Source organism: Mustela nivalis (assembly GCF_964662115.1).
Source record: "Mustela nivalis genome assembly, chromosome: 2".
In the NCBI taxonomy this organism is placed as follows: Eukaryota; Metazoa; Chordata; class Mammalia; order Carnivora; family Mustelidae; genus Mustela; species Mustela nivalis.
Genome location: NC_139021.1, coordinates 34,400,449 through 34,419,357, shown reverse-complemented (window position 1 = coordinate 34,419,357; position 18,909 = coordinate 34,400,449). Strand labels below are relative to the sequence as shown.

General features: G+C 40.3%; 1 protein-coding gene and 1 long non-coding RNA gene across 3 annotated transcripts in view; one reads left to right on the top strand and one right to left on the bottom strand.

Moving 5' to 3' along the window:
* The window catches only part of RRM2B (ribonucleotide reductase regulatory TP53 inducible subunit M2B), a 33,294-nt gene extending 15,993 nt beyond the window's left edge, over positions 1-17,301 (bottom strand). The window contains exons 1-5 of one of the 2 annotated variants that reach the window (XM_082721279.1): positions 17,019-17,301; positions 8,938-9,093; positions 5,145-5,261; positions 4,267-4,400; positions 3,538-3,632 (exon numbers count right to left, since the gene is read on the bottom strand). In XM_082721279.1, the coding sequence (XP_082577405.1) occupies positions 3,538-3,632; positions 4,267-4,400; positions 5,145-5,261; positions 8,938-9,093; positions 17,019-17,066 (550 nt within the window). In that variant the 5' untranslated portion in view covers positions 17,067-17,301. Of the gene's footprint in view, positions 1-3,537; positions 3,633-4,266; positions 4,401-5,144; positions 5,262-8,937; positions 9,094-16,480; positions 16,663-17,018 lie in introns of those variants that run through there. The other variant, XM_082721280.1, reaches the window with a different exon arrangement.
* Positions 17,302-17,502: 201 nt separating this feature from the next.
* The window catches only part of LOC309859961, a 72,734-nt gene continuing 71,327 nt past the window's right edge, over positions 17,503-18,909 (top strand). Inside the window, exon 1 of the long non-coding RNA XR_014309060.1 lies at positions 17,503-17,695. This is a non-coding gene — a long non-coding RNA (uncharacterized lncRNA). The remainder of the gene's footprint in view (positions 17,696-18,909) is intronic.

Genomic DNA, 18,909 nt, shown 5'->3' with positions numbered 1-18,909 from the left:
TGGGCACTTAGGTTGTTTCCATATCTTGGCTATTATAAATAATGCTGCAGTGAACATGGGAGTGCATATATCTTTCTGAGTTCATGTTTTAATTTTCTTCAGATACCCAGAAGAGAAACTGCTAGATCATATGGTAGTTCTATTTTTAATTTTTTTAAGAAGTTCCATACTGGTTTCGCCAGTGACTCTATACTGGCGAATATAATGTATATTCCCACTAACAAGGGTTCCCTCTTGTCCACATTTTCATGGATGCTTGTTATCTTTCAGTAACAGGCATTGTAACAGGTGGTTTTGATTTACAGATCCCTGTGGTTTAATGATGTTCAGCATCTTTTCATGTGTCTGTTGGCCATCTGTATATATTTTTTGGGAAAATATCCAGTCAGATCTTCTCATTTTAATTTTTTTTTTTTGCTATTGGATAATATATGTTTTTTATATATTTTTGATATTAGCCCCTTATCAGATACCAGTAGATTGCTTTTTCATTTTGTTGATGGTTTCCTTTGCTTTGCAGAAGGTTTTAGTTTGACGTAGTCCCACTTGTTTATTTTTGCTTCTGTTATTTTGCTGTTGGTATTGAATTCAAAATATCATCGCCAAGACCTGTATCAAAGAGTTTACCACTTATGTTTTCTTCTGGAAGCTTAAGGGTTTTGGGTCATACATTCAAATCTTTAATCTGTTTTGAGTTAATTTTCGTGTATCATGTAAGTTGTAATTTAGTTTCATTCTTTGGCTTTTAGTTGTCCACTTTTCTCAATACTATTATCAAAGGGACTGTCTTTTCCCCACTGTACATTCTTGGCTCCTTTGTCATAAATTAATTGACCATATATGCATGGGTTTTATTTCTGGGTTATTCTGTTCCATTGATTTACGTGTCTGTTTTTTACACCAATACAATACTGGTTTGATTACTGTAGCTTTGTAAGATAGTTTGAAACCAGGGATTTTGATGATGTTTTGTTCTTTCTCAAGATTGTTTGCCTATTTGGGATTTTTTTGTAGTTTCATATAAATTTTAGAATTATTTTTTCTATTTATTTGAAAAAATGCTATTGGGATTTTGATAGAGATTGTATTTAATCTAAATTGTTTTGAGTATTATGGATATTTTAGCAATATTGATTCTTTCAATCTCTGAGCATAGAATATCTTTCTATTTATTTGTGTCTTCAATTTCTTTCATTAATATCTTAGAGTTTTCAATACACAGGTTCCCATTTCCTTGGTTAAATGTATTTCTAGGTATTTTATTCTTGTTGGTGCAATTGTAAATGGGTTTGAGTTCTCTTTCTGATAGTTATTATCATATAGAAACACAACAGATTTCTGCATACTAATTTTGCATCCTGCAACTTCAATGAATAGTTTTTTTCATGGAGTCTTTTGGGTTTTCTATATATATACATACACACACATATATCTATATATGTGTGTGTCATATCATCTGCAAACAGTGAGTTTTACTTCTTCCTCTCCAATTTAGATGTCTTTTTTCCCCCTTGCCTCTATTGCTCCAGCTAGGACTTCTAATACTGTGTTGAAAGAAAGTGGTGAGAGTGGGCATCTTGTCTTGCTCCTGATCTTGAGGAAAGGCTTTCAGCTTTTCACAATGGAGTATAATGTTAGCTCTGAGTTTGTCATATATGGCCTTATCATGTTAAGGTATATTTCTTCTATACTTGCTTTTTTGGGAGTTTTTAATCATAAATGGATACCAAATTTTGTCCACTGCCTTTTCTGCATCTGCAGCATGGTCTGCCTTGAGAGTGAGCAATACGGAGAATTAACCTGGAGCCCTGCTGTTGTCACATGGTGACAGCTACCCTCCTCTTCTTTCTCTCTGGAAAGTTATGAAATACATGCCAACTGCAAGACTGTTCATCGTTTTCCATTGGTACCTATCTATACTATTTTCAATGCATATTGAACACCTTAATATTTCTCTCCTTCCTTTAAAGCCAGTGTTTCTTAAACCACTTAAGAGAAAATCAGCTGCGTATAAAATGCAGATTCCTCGGTCCTACCTGGGCCTCCTAAATCACTCTCTGGTGAGGACCAGGATTCTGAAGGGTTTTCTGCAAACTCTCGCATAATTTTTACACATACTAAGAACCATCACTTTTCTTATTCTTGAAGTGAACTGAAGGTAATGCAAATATATTTGTTTCTTCCCTGATATATAACAGGCCTATCCCATACCTTACTCTACATTACTGGTTCTCAACGTGTGGTTCTGGGGGTCCCTGGAAATCCACAGACTGAGGAGGTCTATGGGGTCAAAACTATTTTCATTAAAAATGCCAAGTCACTATTTATTTTTTTTACTACCTTTCTTGCATGAGTGTACAGTGGTTATTTCCAGAGGCTACATGACATATCCACAATAACCTGAGAAGCCTACTAAAATAATCTTCCCTTTTCTAATTACTTATCTGAGTAATACTGGATTTTCTTCATAACTATAAAGGAAACTACAACAATATTCTGCAACAAATTAAATGTGGAAGCAGATACAATCCAGTTGTCTTCTATTAAGTCAGACATTTAAAAGGTTTGCAAAATCTGGGGGAGAGAGGAAGTAGTGTTTTTTTCATAAATACATGTTATTTATAATAAAATATGTTTTTTTTCTATTGCTTTTAAATGCATTAATAATTATTTAAATTGCTCTGTTTTATATCTAATATGGAAATATCAATAATTCACACTAATAGGACAGTCCTATTTTTTTTAAAAAGATTTTATTTATTTATTTATTTGACAGAGCACATAAGCAGGCAGAGAGGTAGGCAGAGAGAGAGGAGGAAGCAGGCTCCCCACTGAGCAGAGAGCCCGATGCGGGGCTTGATCCCAGGACCCCGGGATCATGACCTGAGCCAAAGGCAGAGGCTTTAACCCACTGAGCCACTCAGGCGCCCCGAGTCCTATTTTTTAAGAGTCCTTATTTTTAAGAGTACAAAGAAGTCCTGAGACCAAAAATTTTGAGACTTGCTTCCCCCATAATGAATAAAACCAGAAAATAAAGACCACTAATTATGAAATAGATAAGTATGAGACAGGTACTCAGAGCTATTCAAATGAAGGATCTGAATATTTTAATTAAATTAAGTAAATACTTATTGAGCAACTATTATGTGATAGTTTTTCAGAAACTACATATTTGTTCCCTGAAAAAAATGTGACTTTGACTTGCTTTTATTCCCTTAAATATTCATGAAATCAGAGACAAACTGTGATTGCTATAATATTCTTGTCAGATTCCAGGTGACTTTTATTTATCTATAATTATGTACTGACATCTTAACCTTTCAACTTTCAACTTACTAAACAAAACAGGTAACAGCTTTAGATTATTTTACTACTGGTTTCTAATTATTAGGAGTAATGATTTTACTAAAGGTGTACGTGGAGACATTTGTACTCCTTTTCCATTCTGGGGCTTCAATTATACCTGATAGTCACACCACATAAAAAGTGTTATGTCAACTGAGGCAAATGTGATCATTTTAAATTAAAACTACTTACCAAAAGTAGATTTTCTATCTTCTATCCATCGTAAGGCCCAGTCGGCTTTTTTCTTAACATATGGCATTGTTTCAATTGCATTAAATAAAAATTCTCTGTAAAAACAAAAGAATGGAAAAGTTATTCATCTGTCTTTCTTTTTTTTTTTTTTTTTCTTTTTAAAGATTTTATTTATTTATTTGACAGAGAGAGATCACAAGTAGATGGAGAGGCAGGCAGAAAGAGAGAGAGAGAAGCAGGCTCCCTGCTGAGCAGAGAGCCCGATGCGGGACTCGATCCCAGGACCCTGAGATCATGACCTGAGCCGAAGGCAGCGGCTTAACCCACTGAGCCACCCAGGCGCCCCTTCATCTGTCTTTCTTAATCAGAAAAAAATTTCATTAGTTTAATCGTCTATAAAAAGTGCAACCAGATCTGCCGTTTTTCTGTATTTTTGCATGTCTACAAAGTATAGAAATAAAACTAAAATTTCAAATTAGTGATTTGGCTCTGGTTTGATATAAAACTGACTAAAGTCAATACTCAATTTCTAAAGGGCATGCATTATTAAGCAGCTTTTAAAGATATAATACCCAAAGACAAACTGGTTCTATACAAGTTCTTTTTAACCCAACACATTATTAAGCAATAGAAAACATCTGAATCATCTTTCCCTTACATTTGCTTTTGGAGTTAATTCTGCTCTTAACATAAGCAACAGCATAAACCTTTGCAAATAAAATGTAATACCTTTTCTTGGGATCTCTGATGTAAGTGTCTATTAGCAAACTGTACATCTCTGAGTGAACATTCTCGATGAGAATCTGAAAGCCATAGAAACAGCGAGCCTCTGGAACCTGTACCTCCTGACTAAAGCGCTCCACCTACAAAAATAAGGGAAACATATCCAATTCTGTGACCTCTCATAAACATTGCAAATCAGAACCTGGACATTATCACTTAAAAATTACCTGTCATGCCACAAACAGGTTAGACAGAACTTATGGATTATTTTAAGCAGTATTATCCATCAATCCTCCCCAATAAATTAGTTGCATAATGTACCCTTAAGCAATTATATGAATTGACCTAATAGGTGGAGATACTTCCTACAAAGCCAAGTAAATTTCAAAGAACAGCTATCAAAAATTGACCCTAAGTCTTTATTTTCCTCAACAGAAGACCAACAGATTGAAGCCCCTTCTAATTCATGGTCAAAGTTTGTATCTTTCTAATTCTCTTTAACAAGAAAGCAGGCCTCCTGGCCAACCATAATACATGTTAAAAAATGGGGAGCCAGAATGCAATGCTTCAAGATAGAGCTCCAGAAAGGTTATTAAGGTACAGGCTCTCCATTAAGATTACTATTGAAGGGTAAAATGGAACTCATGTCTATGCTTTGTAAGTAGTTTTGATGGGCACAAGATGCTTGATTTCATGATATTTTGCTGGTCAAATGGGAGAAATGCATTCTTTTCTCTGACACTTCATCAGAAAAATATCTTTGAAAGTTAAGCTATATCTAGTTCATTTCCTAGAAGTCATTTTTCATCCTTAGTCTAATTGTCTTACTGCCATTATCATCATTTAGCTGCTGAATGGGAACAGAAGTACAACAAAAATCTTACCAAATTTTCATTCACAATTCCATCACTGGCTGCAAAAAAGGCCAATATGTGAGAGATAAAATACTTCTCCTCTGATTTAAGCTTGTTCCAGTGAGGGAGATCTTTTGATAAGTCAACCTGAAATAAGAAGATTTTCAAAATGTTTACCTCAGTGTTTAATTCTTCTCAAAGTGTTTGGATAACTAACTTCCATCTCAAAGTTAGGGAGGGACAAGTCATTAGCAGTAAAATGTGAAAGAGGAAAAGATGTTAATATTCTACTTTAAGGATAAGGATATAGACTGAATGTTCACATCCCCCACCCCCTCAACCAAATTCATGTATTTGAAACTAATGCCCAGTGTGATGGTACTTGGAGGGGGATGGAATCTTTGGCAGGTGATTGGATCATACAGGTGGAGCCCTCGTGAATGGGATTAGTACCCTTATAAAAGAGTCCTCAGAGAACTTCCTCAACCTTTCTGCCATAGGAAAACACAAAGTTAACAGCTATCACTGAACCAGGAACCCGGACCTCACCAGACACCAAATCTGCCAGAGACTTATCTTGGAATTCCCAGCCTCTAGAACTGTGAGAAATAAAATTCTCCTGTTTGTAAGCCATCCAGTCTATGGTATCATAGCAACCCAAATTGACTAAGACTATTACAAAGGAACACAATAAAAGAAAAGCATTTTAAAGGACTCTACTCTGGCTAACTGAGGCAGAATAAATTAATAACTTTCAGCAGCCATTGCTTTAACATGATATGTAACACTTAGTGTTGTGTTGGATTAGCTACCTATTCAGCAATAGTAGCTACTACTTTACTGCCAGCTAATCTAGTTTTATACCCAGAAAATAATATCAGGCATGTAACAACCCAGGTTTTAAAGCAATTTACTGACATGGCTTCCTCTGGGAATAGAAATATTTTTGAAAATGGGGGGGCCTCTGGATGGCTCAGTCAGTTGGGCATCTGACTTCAGCTGTGGTCATGATCTCAGAGCTCTGGGATGGATGGTATTTAAATGTATCTTATAGATATTATTTTGTCTTAAGAAGATCTCTGAAGTATTTTTCACAATAACTTCACAAACATTTAAAATATATAGCTGTCCTTTGTCCTTTTATTTATTCTAACAAAGCCCTAATTTCTTTAACCACTCCAAAAATGATTGTTTCATTATTGGTGTTCTTTTTTGAAATTCTTTTTCCTGTCACTTTATTCTTTAAATGTTTACTGAGTACCTACTACATTCCAGACACTATAATAAGTATTGGAGAGGAACCGTGGGTGGCTCAATTGGCAAAGCATCTGACTCTTGATTGTAGCTCAGGTCATGATCTCAGGGTGGTGAGATCAAGCCCCACACTGGCCTCCATGCTCAGTGGGAAGTCTGCTTGAGATTATCCCTCTCCTTCTGTCCCCCACTGACCTCCTGCTCTCCCTCTTTCAAATAAATAAATAAATCTTTAGAAAAAGTAAGTGTTGGAGATACAATGGGTTTGGGGGGTATACTTGTATGTATCTTTTAAAACATGCAAGCTAAATATCAGATCCTAATCTCTTAAGAGTTCAACTCAGAATTAACTGAAGGACACCTTCCTAGTTTTTATGTGTTTTACTCCTGATATTAAATTTTATATTGTAATATGCTCACTCTTAAATATTAAACTTATCTCTTCAAACATTCAACTTCAAAATATTTCATTTATACTACACTGGTCATCTCCCATTCTTAAAACGTAAACCATCCCTCCTAGTTTTATCTCCTTTGGACAAATTCTCAATTTCACTTTCTAAATATTGATTCCAAATTGCTGGTTATTAGAATTGCCTGGTAGCTTTAAAATAAAAAATCCAAAACCCTAGACTTTTTTCTTCTGAATCAAGTTTTCTGATGATCAGCCATATTTAGGAATAAAGCTAAACCACAGATAAAACAATGAAATCTAAAGTTAACATAATTTGTTTAGAGGAAAAATATGTGGCACTATATGTGTTTGACTTCCTTTTAAAATGTATATTTAAATAAACAAAATATGTACCAACTTGTGTATTTTAATTTTTTAATTAGTATTTCTTAGTCATAATACAACACGTTACATTTGCTAAAATATTCAAGTAATTTTCAAATGAATTTTGAGAAACCCAAGTATCACAGTAGCTTTTTAACATGATGAATGAAAAAGCCACCTGTGTGCTCCATTTGTTCTCTTAACCAAATCTAAAAAATACATCCTAGAAAACCACAGTTAGGAACAGTCAGGTGTGCCAAGCAGTATGACCCAATTTGAAAATACTGGGTTTTTATTTTGTTTGGGGTTTTTTGCTCTGTATGTTAACTACAGTATAACAAAGAGTTTTAACAATATAACACAGGTGGATAAATGGGTAAAATTAGTGTCATCAAAGCTTCAACAATTGGTGCCTTCTGATTTCTAATGTCACTCTCCCTCATTCTGTGTAAAATAGCTTACATTTATTTAGTGCTTGCTAAGTGCCATGTGGCATTCTAGACATCTCACTGATCTCATTCATGAGACTCCTCTCATTAATCCTCATAATAACCCAATGAACTAGGTACTGTTAGCTCAGTTTTCCAATGAGGATACAAAGAGAGGTTAAGCAATTTTCCCAGTTCCACAGCTAGTAGGTGGCAGAGTCAGAATATGTACCTGGCTCAGTGGGTTAAGCCTCTGCCTTCAGCTCAGGGCATGATCTCAGGGTCCTGGGATCGAGCCCCGCTTCAGGCTCTCTGCTGAGAGAGCCTTCTCTCTCTCTGCCTGTCACTCTGCCTACTTGTGACCTCCCTCTCTGTCAATAAATAAATAAAAATCTTAAAAGAAAAAAAAAAAAAAAGAATATGTACCTAGGCAATCTGGTCCTGAGCCAAAGGCAGAGGCTCAACCCACTGAACCACCCAGGCACCCGAGAGCCTGCTTTCTTAACACTGCGTGTTTATGTGCACAAAAATAATCTTCTGAAAAATAGGTCTGAATATATCTATCTACATAGATATATCCATTTATCTGTTTACATTGACAAATAAACACACACACAGAGGAAGTATGCAATGTAGGTATCATCCATCATATTCAAAGAGGAAAACAAGGATTGTTTGTGGGTTCACTTAGACTACAGGGCAGCCACTTACATGACCAACTGTCCTTGCCAAACCAGCAAGTATTTTCGAATTTACTGTGTTCAACTCATTTTCTTGGTGGAAAATGCCCCCCTAACATACAGCATTCTAGAACTTTCCAGGCTGCTGGGGCAGCAGTGCCAGGTTTGATGTGACTGAGGGTGGGGCCAGATTGGGAGGCGCTCTGGTGGGCAGCTCGGGAGCTCATTGTCCAAGCAGGCAAATTCTCCACCACAGTTCTGCACAATCAGCTAAGTCTCTCAATGGAAGCATCCCTTAGGGTCTCTGTGGCGTTCACTCTCATTTTTCAGCCATAACACAATTTTACTCATTCTGCCAGCCACAGGTTAAGACTAGTCTTATTTGGCCACAGCAAATTAAAAGTCTATTTAAAAATAGAAAATGTTCTAAAATATATTGGAAGTAAAAACCCGGAAGACTGAGAGGCCATTTTTATATCAGGAAACACGTTTATAGACTGCAGTCTAAACGGAAAACATTGGCAAACACTGTCTTGAGTTTCAGTAATTCCAAGCATTATGTTATACAACTGATCTTCTTCAATGTATCTAACAATATAAGTTAACATTTTCCAATGTCCCACAACAGAAAATGTGACACTACATTACAGAACACGCCTGCTGGCAAAGGTGAGGCCACTTACCTCTTCTGCTGTCCAGAAGGATGCCTGTGCCTGTTTATACATTTTCCAAATGTCAGGGTATTGGATTGGAAAGATGACAAATCGGCGAGAACTCTTACGTAGAAGCGGCTCTTCGTCTGACTTCACTTCATTTTCGTTGGTATCTGAAGATAATCTCTTTGGAAAACAAATTAAAAACACCCATTCTGTGCAGAAATTCCCTCTCTATTCATATCTAAACACACCCTGGGGGAATCCAGAGACACAGCACAGACTGAGGAGCCCATCCACCTGGGTTGAATCCTTTACTGTTACCCATTCCTGGTTAACAGTGTTTGGTTAGTTGTGCGACCACAGAAAGTCGCTTAACTTCTCTGAGACTTGGTTTTTCCTTATCAGTAAAAATAACACCTCATTTTGGTTAATCTTGATAATTAAAAGTGCTTTAAACAGAGCCTGGCTCATAATAAGCATGGAACAAGTGTCATTATTGCTACTTTAAGGATAAGCACAAAAGTACATCCATAAATGTCATGGTGTACGAATTTCTTAGTCTGTGTACAAAACATCCCTTCAGTGCCTTTCTCAGAGATAGGATGCTGGCATGACAGGATACTATTATAAACTACTTTCTTGTTTTATTTTTAAATATTTTTTTATTTATTCATTTAAGAGAGAAAGAGTGCATGTGAGAGCACAAGCAGTGTACAGTCAGAGGGACAGGGAAAAGCAGAGTCCCCCTGAGCAGGGTGCTTGACCCCAGCACCCTGGGATCATGACCTGAGCCAAAGGTAGACACTTACTTGACTGAGCCACACAGGCGCCCCTACTTTTTTCTTTCTCCCCCCATACTTCGTTATTTTAATGTTTTCTTTCCGAATCTGAACTATCATCATACTCACCTGAAAACTACTGACCAACAATTTATCAACCTTCGTTCATCTGAACCTTCCCATATACCAATTTTTATTACTATTTATTTGTTAGCTTTACTACAGATGATCTCAGTGTGGGCTGGCTCAAAGCTTCGTGGAATCAAGTGAGAAGAACATACCTGTACACATACGACTTGGAAATGATGGTATGCCAACAAGGAACAGTGCCAATATATATTTTAATAGTTAGGAAAAGCATTAAAAGAGTTGTACTTTCCATGCGAATGAATATGTACCAAGTATATAGAATTAGGCTTAAAATGTATAAATCAAGATTATTGGGATACATTTATCTGGACTCTGGATTCCTAACTCAAATTCTGGACTCCTAACTCAAACTGTCTCTCTCTCTCCAGGGCCAGGTCAATCATGTTCCTTCATCTTCACCATTGCTTCCATCAGCCACCCTCTCTGAAGCAAGTGTGCTAAGACAAGATGCACAAAGTCAAAGCCAGAGGCCACACAAATACAGTGGGGCTTGCACACTGCACACATGCTGTCATTATAGAAGAGACTGTCTTATTTTGTAACTATTTATTCGAAGGTGTAGGCCTTCTCAGATAAAGCACTTGAGCTCTGGAGAGCACAAAGAAGAGTAGAAACCACTTCTTATTTATTACCGTGCTCCCAAAATACTGTGTCAAGCATAACATCAATAAATGTTAGCTAAGTAAGTGAATGGGATGCTAATTTCTCTTTATCTTGTGATTGGGTTACTGGATACCTTTTGAATTTAACATAAGACCACAATACATCAATGAGATAACCTGATAACCACTCAAAGCAAGCCTTTTCTGAGTGTTCCATATCTCCATTTTCCCTACCATTCCAAAGGCCTGGATTAGGTCCCTGATATAGCACAGAGCTCACTACAATTTAATTCCTTGTTATTCGTCTATAGTCCCCTCTAGACCATGCTTCTTGAGAGTAAAGACCAACTTTACTCTTGTAGAATCCCTAGAACCCAGCATAGCACCTGGCATTTAGTTGATATTCATTCTCCAAATACTCAAGCAAATTTTTAAAATGGAAGCTGTCAAGTTTTTTGTTTGTGTTGCCTTTATATATTTTGTCCCTGGGATACAGGTATGGATACAGAGCTGGAATTCCCTACCTTCGCTGTATTTGCTATGTGAACCATCATAAGCAGTAACTCTTTGGTACCAAGCACCCTGGTCCTGAGGGAGTTTTTAATGCTGATGAAACAAATGATCAATGTCAGAATTTACGAAAACAAAAGACTAGCACCTTTCCATTAGAATGAAAGTCACTTTTGTACCTATATTCTTCCTGTTCCATTCTGATAACATGCGCGTTGTTAAAAGAAGTTGTTGGATTAGGAGAGCATCATGAAAGAGTTTCTTAACCAACATAAACTTCTGAATTGAGCTAAAGATGATACATTGTTGGGGCACCTGGGTGGCTCAGTGGGTTAAGCCGCTGCCTTCGGCTCGGGTCATGATCTCAGGGTCCTGGGATCGAGTCCTGCGTGGGGCTTTCTGCTCAGCGGGGAGCCTGCTTCCCGCTCTCTCTCTCTCTCTGCCAGTCTCTCTGCCTACCTGTGATCTCTGTCAAATAAATAAATAAAATCTTAAAAAAAAAAAAGATGATACATTGTTTATTTTCATGATGCTTAAAAAAAATCAACATACATTTTAATACAATGTAAGGAGGGTCATACATCTCAAAGCTCTAGGATCTCTAGACTATCCTGTACGGACCTGGGGTAAGAACTCATATTTTAGAGGAGAAAACAATGTGAAAAAAGGCATGATGGCATGTGACTTTTTAAAAATTTTTATTTATTTGATTGGACTCTCAAGTTTCAAGTCTTTCTGACATAAACATGACACAATGTATCACTTACACATTCTAATTTCTAGTTTTCAAACAGTCTGAGTGCAGAGTCCTTCTCTCTCATAGGATTCTCTCCCAATCTTATTATACTTGTCTTGCTTACACTTAATTCTACAGAATTTTTAAAAGAATTTATTTATTTATTTGAGAGAGAGAGAGCATGAGCAGTGGGAGGGAGAAGCAGGCTCCCTGGTAGCAGGGAGCCCAATATGGGGCTTGAACCCATATCATGATCATGGCCTGAGCTGATGGCAGATACTTAACTGATTGGTTGAGCATCAGACTCTGGGTTTCAGCTCAGGTCAATGATCTCATGGGTGTTGGGAGCAAAGTCCCACATGGGGCTTTGCATTTAGTGGCTAGTCTGCTTGAAGATTCTCTCCCTCCGCCTCCCTCCTGATAAATAAATAAATATTTTTAAAACTTACTTATCCAGAAATATGGTCAGATTAGAAGAGAAACTGCAGGGGGAGGGAACAATTAAAAAATCATGACCCTACCCAAATCTTGCCTGAACTAGGGTACCAGCAGTAGAAACACAAAAGAAGGCTGCTTTAAGAGATATTCAGAAGTAGAATTAAACATTCTTGCTAAAAACTTGGATTTTGGAGACCAGGATAAGGAAGAGTTGAAGATGCCCTTGAGGTGTCCGGCAACTGGATGATCATATCAAGAAATAAGAGACACAAAGAAAGTGCTCAGCATCTGGAGAATAATTGAATAAATCAGACAAATCCCTTGCTTCTCCCATTAGATGTTTAACAAAAGTTTAATTTGAATGAACTCCACCCACCCAAGCCACAACAATAGTGACAAACACAAAAGTCTTTAAAAAGTCAACTTGGTTAATAAAAAATGTAATTTGTTCAGTTTGAAGATATCCAGTAGGCAGTTAAAAATATAATACTGTGGCAGAGGAGTGGTGGTGATCCGTCCTATTGGTAGTCACCAAAAGGATTATCCAGGGAGATAATTTAGAGAGGCAGCACAGATGAGGATACAGCCAAGAAAATGCTGACACTGGAAGGACAAATGGAAGAAAAGGAGCCAGCTGGGATTAAAAGTGGCTGAACTGGGGGCATCTGGGTGGCTCAGCTGGTTAAGCATCTGCCTTTGGCTGAGGCCATGATCCTAGGGTCCTGGGATTGAGCCCCGTGTCAGGCTCCCTGTTCAACGGGGAGCCTGCTTCTCTCTCTCCCTCTGCCTGCCACTCCTCCTGCTTGTGCTCTCTTGCTTGCTCACTCTGTCAAATAAACAAAATCATTAAAAAAAAAAAAAAAGTGGCTGAAATGAATGTAGGATAGTCAAAAGCAAAGGCAGAAGTGATCTGATTTGGCTAAAGCCATCTCTGTCAACAGATGAAACAGAGAACTCTGTAAAGGATCCACACTCTGGATATCAATCAGGGGAAGAGGTTAGGAAGTAATTATGTGCACCAAAGATTTTTAAACATCTGGAAGATTGAGAGGTTCATACTCCAACTCTTGCCATTTGCCCCCAACCCCCAAGTACTGGCATTCACTGTAGGGCAGTTTGAACATCATTCCTGTGGATAGTCATGGAGAGTTTCTGAATCTGAATTAATAGGAATAGGGGTAGCATCAGGAAGATTCATTGGATATCAATCCAGGATGAACTGGAAAAAGAAAAAAAGCCCTAGATTTTGGTAGCAACCATGGTATTGATCTCAGCGGTACAAATGGCAGCCTGAATTATTTTTTTTTCAAGCTTTTATTTAAATACTAGTTAATATATAGTGTAATATTGCTTTGGTGAATTTAGTGATTCATCACTTACCTACAGCACCCAGTGCTCATCACAGCAAGTACCTCCTTAATACATTATCCATTTAGCCCACCCCCTGCCCATCTCCCCTTCATCAACCCTTAATTTGTTCTCTATAGTTAAGAGTCTCTTAAGGTTTGCCTTTGCCTCTTGCTTCCCCCTTGTCCTATGTTCATGTTTTATTTCTTAAATTCCGTATGAGTAAAATCATATGGTATCTGCCTTTCTCTGACTTATCTTACTTAGTATAATATACTCTAGCTCCATCCATGTCATTGTAAAGGCAAGATTTCATCTTTTTGGATGGCTGAGTAATATTCTACTATATATGTGTGTATATTTATCCATTCACTAGTTGGTGGACATTTGGGATCTTTCCATAATTTGGCTGTGACTGGCAATGCTGCTATAAACATCATGGGGCATGTGTCCCTTTGAATCAGTATGTTTGTATCCTTTGGGGAAATAACAAGTAGTGCAACTGCTGGGTTATATGGTAGCTCTATTTTTAACTTTTTGAGGAACCCCCATACTGTCTTCCAGAGTGACTACACCAGTTTTCATCTCACCAACAGTGTAAGAGGGTTCCCCTTTCTCCACATCCTCTCCAACATCTGTTGTTTCCTGTGTTAATTTTAGCCATTCTGACAGGTGTGAGGTGATATGTCATTGTAGTTTTGATTTGCATTTCCCTGATGATGAGTGATGTTGAGCATCTTTTCAGGTGTCTGTTGGCCATCTGGATGTCTTCTTTGGGAAAATGTCAGGACAGCCTGAATTAAGATGTGGTGGTTAGCATGAAAAAGCTGCTTCAACAAGGCCTGGCCAGTTTACAGAACTGGGTCTTTTTGGTGGGAATTGAGACCATCTCAAGAGTTTTTATTTGGGAGGAGTGACATAAAGGCCCTGGTTTAGTGAAGGATTAATTTAGGAATGGTAAAAAGGATTAAACAGTGGGTAAGACTGGAGGTAGAGGAACAAGTTGTTGTAGCTGCACAGGTGTAAAGTGATAAGACCCTGAAATAAAGTCCAAAACACACAAGCATTCCTTGGCAACATTCCACTGTGTCTTTCAGAATGGTGTCTCTAGTTCCTGCCTGCCTTAATTTCTGGTCACCGAAGAGGATACCCCTGGGCAGATTCCCCAGCTAGCACTCACCATTCCCTGGTCCAGGCTGGCATGCTACGAGGCTCCTCCCTCTCAATCTAGCCCCAATTCCACCACTTTCATTTGTTTGCTTTGGCCTCTCTTCTCAGGTGAAGACTTTGTGGATGCGGCTACGTTCCTACTCTATTTGTATCCGCCCAGGTTGTCACTTTCATTTTCATTTTTCTATTCTCACCAAATCTGACTAAACAGAATACTGGCCTACAAGCAAGAACTTGGTTTTAAACCCAGCTCTGCTATTGAATCATGTGGTCCTGGGCACGTCATTTTCTCTTTTCTGGCCTAAACTTTCTTACCTTGAAAATAAGGGCTATTGATTAGATTAATGATAGTAACTTCGAGAAACTGATGAAAGCTAAGGACCCCTTTCTCAGGAGATTCACATGCACACACAAAATCTATAAACTTCAGGAGATTCATAAAAACCTTTCAAGCCCATCTATGTACGCTTTAAGACAGTGTTCCTTAAAATATGCGAATGAGAATCACCTGAAGTCCTTGTTAAAAATGCAGTCCCAGACCCTCCCAAGAGATTTTGATTTACCATGTCTGGAATGGAGGCCCAGTAATTTACATTTTTTACAACTCCAGGTGATTCTTTTTTTTTTTTTTAGATTTTTTTTTAGATTTTATTTACTTATTTATTTGACAGAGAGAGAGAGAGAGAGATCACAAGCAGGCAGAGAAAGAGAGAGGAGGAGGAGGAGAAAGCAGGCTCCCCTCCAAGCAGAGAGCCCGATGATGCAGGACTCTGTCCCAGAACCCTGGGATCATGACTGGAGCGGAAGGCAGAGGCTTAACCCATGAGCCACCCAGGCGCCCCTCCAGGTGATTCTAATGCAGGTGGCTGCACAGAAACAAAGTGCTTGAAGCATCCTTGCAACTCAAGTTAACTTTTGGACCTGGGGCACCTGGGTGGCTCAGTGGGTTAAGCCTCTGCCTTCGGCTCAGGTCTTGATCCCGGGTCCTGGGATCGAGCCCCGCATTGGGCTCTCTGCTCAGCAGGGAGCCTGCTTCCCTCTCTCTCTCTCTGCCTGCCTCTTTGCCTACTTGGGATCTATCTCTCTGTCAAATAAATAAATAAAATCTTAAAAAAAAAATTTTGGACCAGATGCTCACTAGAATTCATTCTACAGCTAAAATTCTGCCTCTGTCTTTGTGGGCCTATGTCATTGAGAAGGTGATAATAAATAAAAGTTAACTTCCAGGTCTTAAGTCTGAATGGTTGTAGCACAAAAAGAAAAATCCGAATTGTCCTTTTCCAGTGAGGAAACTGGCACTCAGTGTATTTGTTTCAAAAGGGGAAGAAAAAGTTTGAGGGATATTTACAGCTTGTTAATTAGTTACTAAATGTTTACAAAATCAAAATCAAATATTATAAAACCCCAAGTCTGGACCCTTCAACTTTCTAAAGAAATGTAGGACTCAGTCTCTGTAAGCTGACACTATTAAAAAAAAAAAATCACACACAGCCAACAGGTTCAAGATAAATACAAAAAGTATTTCTCTTGTACACAAATGGTTTAGAAGTATTTGTGAAATAACAGGGTATGAAAATTACAGAACAATCTGAACTACCCTACAACAGTTTAATAAATTGATTTACTGTTATTATGAACTTCCATTATAGAAGCAGAAGATAAACATGTTAATTTGGGTTTTAGGAGGCACCCACAACTTCCGTGGCACTTTGCATAAAGTCTTTGACTTACTCCTCTGTGAGGGAAGTATCACTTACACTGTATAAATGAAGACAGTGAAATCCCAGAGAGTCACAGCTAGTTAAGTGGCTCAGTCTGAGCAAATCTGGGCTCCTAACCTGATATTTTTCATTGTTGTGAGGACTTCCCGTCGCCGTCTACCGATCATCACCACCTCATCCACCTGTGTCAATTTCCACACAGGGTCTCCAACTCCTTTTAACCATCTTAGAAAAGGGATGCATTTCTTCAGTAAATCCACCTGTCCTCATTCCTTGCCTGGGTTTCCCCAGCCAGAGGGCTCCGGACGTGCAAAGATGAGAGGAAAGTATGGGTCGGACTATTTGGGGGAGGGGGAGGGGCGCTGCTCCCGGCCGGGCCTGAAACCTCAGAGCGTCGTCCTTGGCTGGCCCCGGAGCAGAGCAACGGAGCAGAAACCCGGCTCCCTCGTCACCCCTACCTGCGGACGGCTTCCCCAGCACTCACAACCACGAAACCAGGCTGCGGCGAAGGCTCGCGCCTGGGCCTGCACTGGGTTGCCCACCACAACGTGTAAAATTTTCTACAGCAGTCCTGCACCTCGCAGGTCCCGGCTGCAGCCTGCAACCTAAGGGCCAGGCATGACTAAGGGGCGGGACAGGGAACAGCAGCATTTACCTTATCCAGCTCGGGCCTGGCCGCTTCCGGCCTTTCCGGGTCACCCATCGCGCAGACTCCGCCAGAGCTACGAGGGCTGAAGGAACTGAGAGCCTCGAGCCACCTCCAACTACGACGGGACCCTGGTGGCCCGAGGGTCCACTGAGTACGCCCCGCCTCCAGCTGCACAGACCCCTCCTACTCCCGCGGTCCCCGCTTTCTCGCCAGCCTCTTGAGCAATAACCCCTGAGACGGCCGGCCCCGCCTCCCCCGCCTCAGGGCCCCGCCTACCCCTGCCGGCCCCGCCTCCCGCCTGCGGCTTGAGGACATCTCTCGGCCTCGGCCAACCCCGCACCAACCTTCGGGCGGACGCCGCCTCCCTCCTGCCCAGTGAGGGACTCCCTGCGCCTGCTGGCTCCGCCTCCCAGGTCCCAGGGTCCCGCCCACTTCAAGAGGCCCCGCCCACTCCGCTACCGGACCCGGACCGCGCCTCCCGCCGGCCTCTAGAAGAACTCGGCCGGAACCCCGGGGCTTCGCTTCCCCGCTCGCTGTGTGAAACATTCGGCCGGTGGCTTTTGGCCCCGCCCGCTTGGCGGGCTCCCGGCTGTACTTACTGGTACGTGAGGTGCCCGGCCACGCCTGGCCACCTCTTCGGGTCGAGGCTCTCCAGCCAGCTCTCGCCTTGCCTCAGGAACACGGTATGTCGCGCTAACTCGGCGTGTCCTGAGAGACTGCCCCGGGTGGGGGGGCGGGGAGGAGACGCTGGAGGAGATGAAGAGAGGGCTTTCTCTGCGTGTGAAGCGGTGGTGGGAAAAGCCACATATTGGTGAAAAAAGAAAACGGCACTGTTAAAAATTAATGACGAGAAAAGGCCGCCTCGTTTTGTATTTCAGCAGCCGAAAAGAAGTGGTTGAGGGGAAAGTGGGTGTGGGAATGGGTAGGTGGGGCTCCCAGAGTGAGGGGGGTGTAAAGAAAGGACCAAATTCAGGACAGTGTTGTGGAAGCTCTGTGGAAATGTACAAACACACTAAGTTTTTGGAAGTAGCTGCTGAGCGCCTCTGTGAGCGAGGGATTTCATCTTCAGGACACTCGTGTGAGGTGGGTACAGCAGTGCCCCTCCTCTCACGGGTGCAGACACGCCGCCCAAGGAAAGATCACTAACGGGTAATTCACTAGGAAGCAAGAGAGATCCCGCCCCCTCCCCCCCTCCCCACCCCCCCCTTGTCGTGCCCAGAGTCGCAATAATGTGATTGAATGCCTGCTACCCATATCTCAAGGGGGATTGATCTAAAGATAACTGCGACAGAAAAAAAAAAAAAGTTTAGCAAATAAAAATGAGGTGAACGAGACTCAGTAGCTTGAAGCTGAAATATTGGGAGAACCTTGTCATGCCTTGAACAACAGGCACCTGTTCTGTGGATAACCCTGTGAAGTGTGGTAGAATAGGATGGAAAATGAAGCTTTGAGAATGCACATCAGCTCTTTCTAAAACCTGCTCTGGAGTGGGGGTTGAGAGTTACCTTTCTTAAGGCAATTACCAGGGGTCAAGTGCTGAAGAAAATGTTTTACCTATTTTGACTTTAAATAATAGCTAAATTCTGTGAAGAAACCGAGTCTTAAAGAAATCCAATAATTTATTGGCCACATGGCCAATAGACTAAGAGCAAGGATTGTACCATTTAAAGTCATCAAACAATATGTCCGCTGTATGTCAGGCATTGTGTTTGCTATTGAAGAAACAAAAATGAATGAACTTAGTGAAAGAGAGCCTGGATCCTGGAGCCTGTCATGGTGGGCATGAATTCTAGCTCCCTCATTTATTAGCTGTGCTACCTTGGACAAGTTACTTAGCTTCTGCAAGATTCAGTTTCCTCGCCTGTAGGATAAGGATAATAATGCCTTCCTAAAAAGA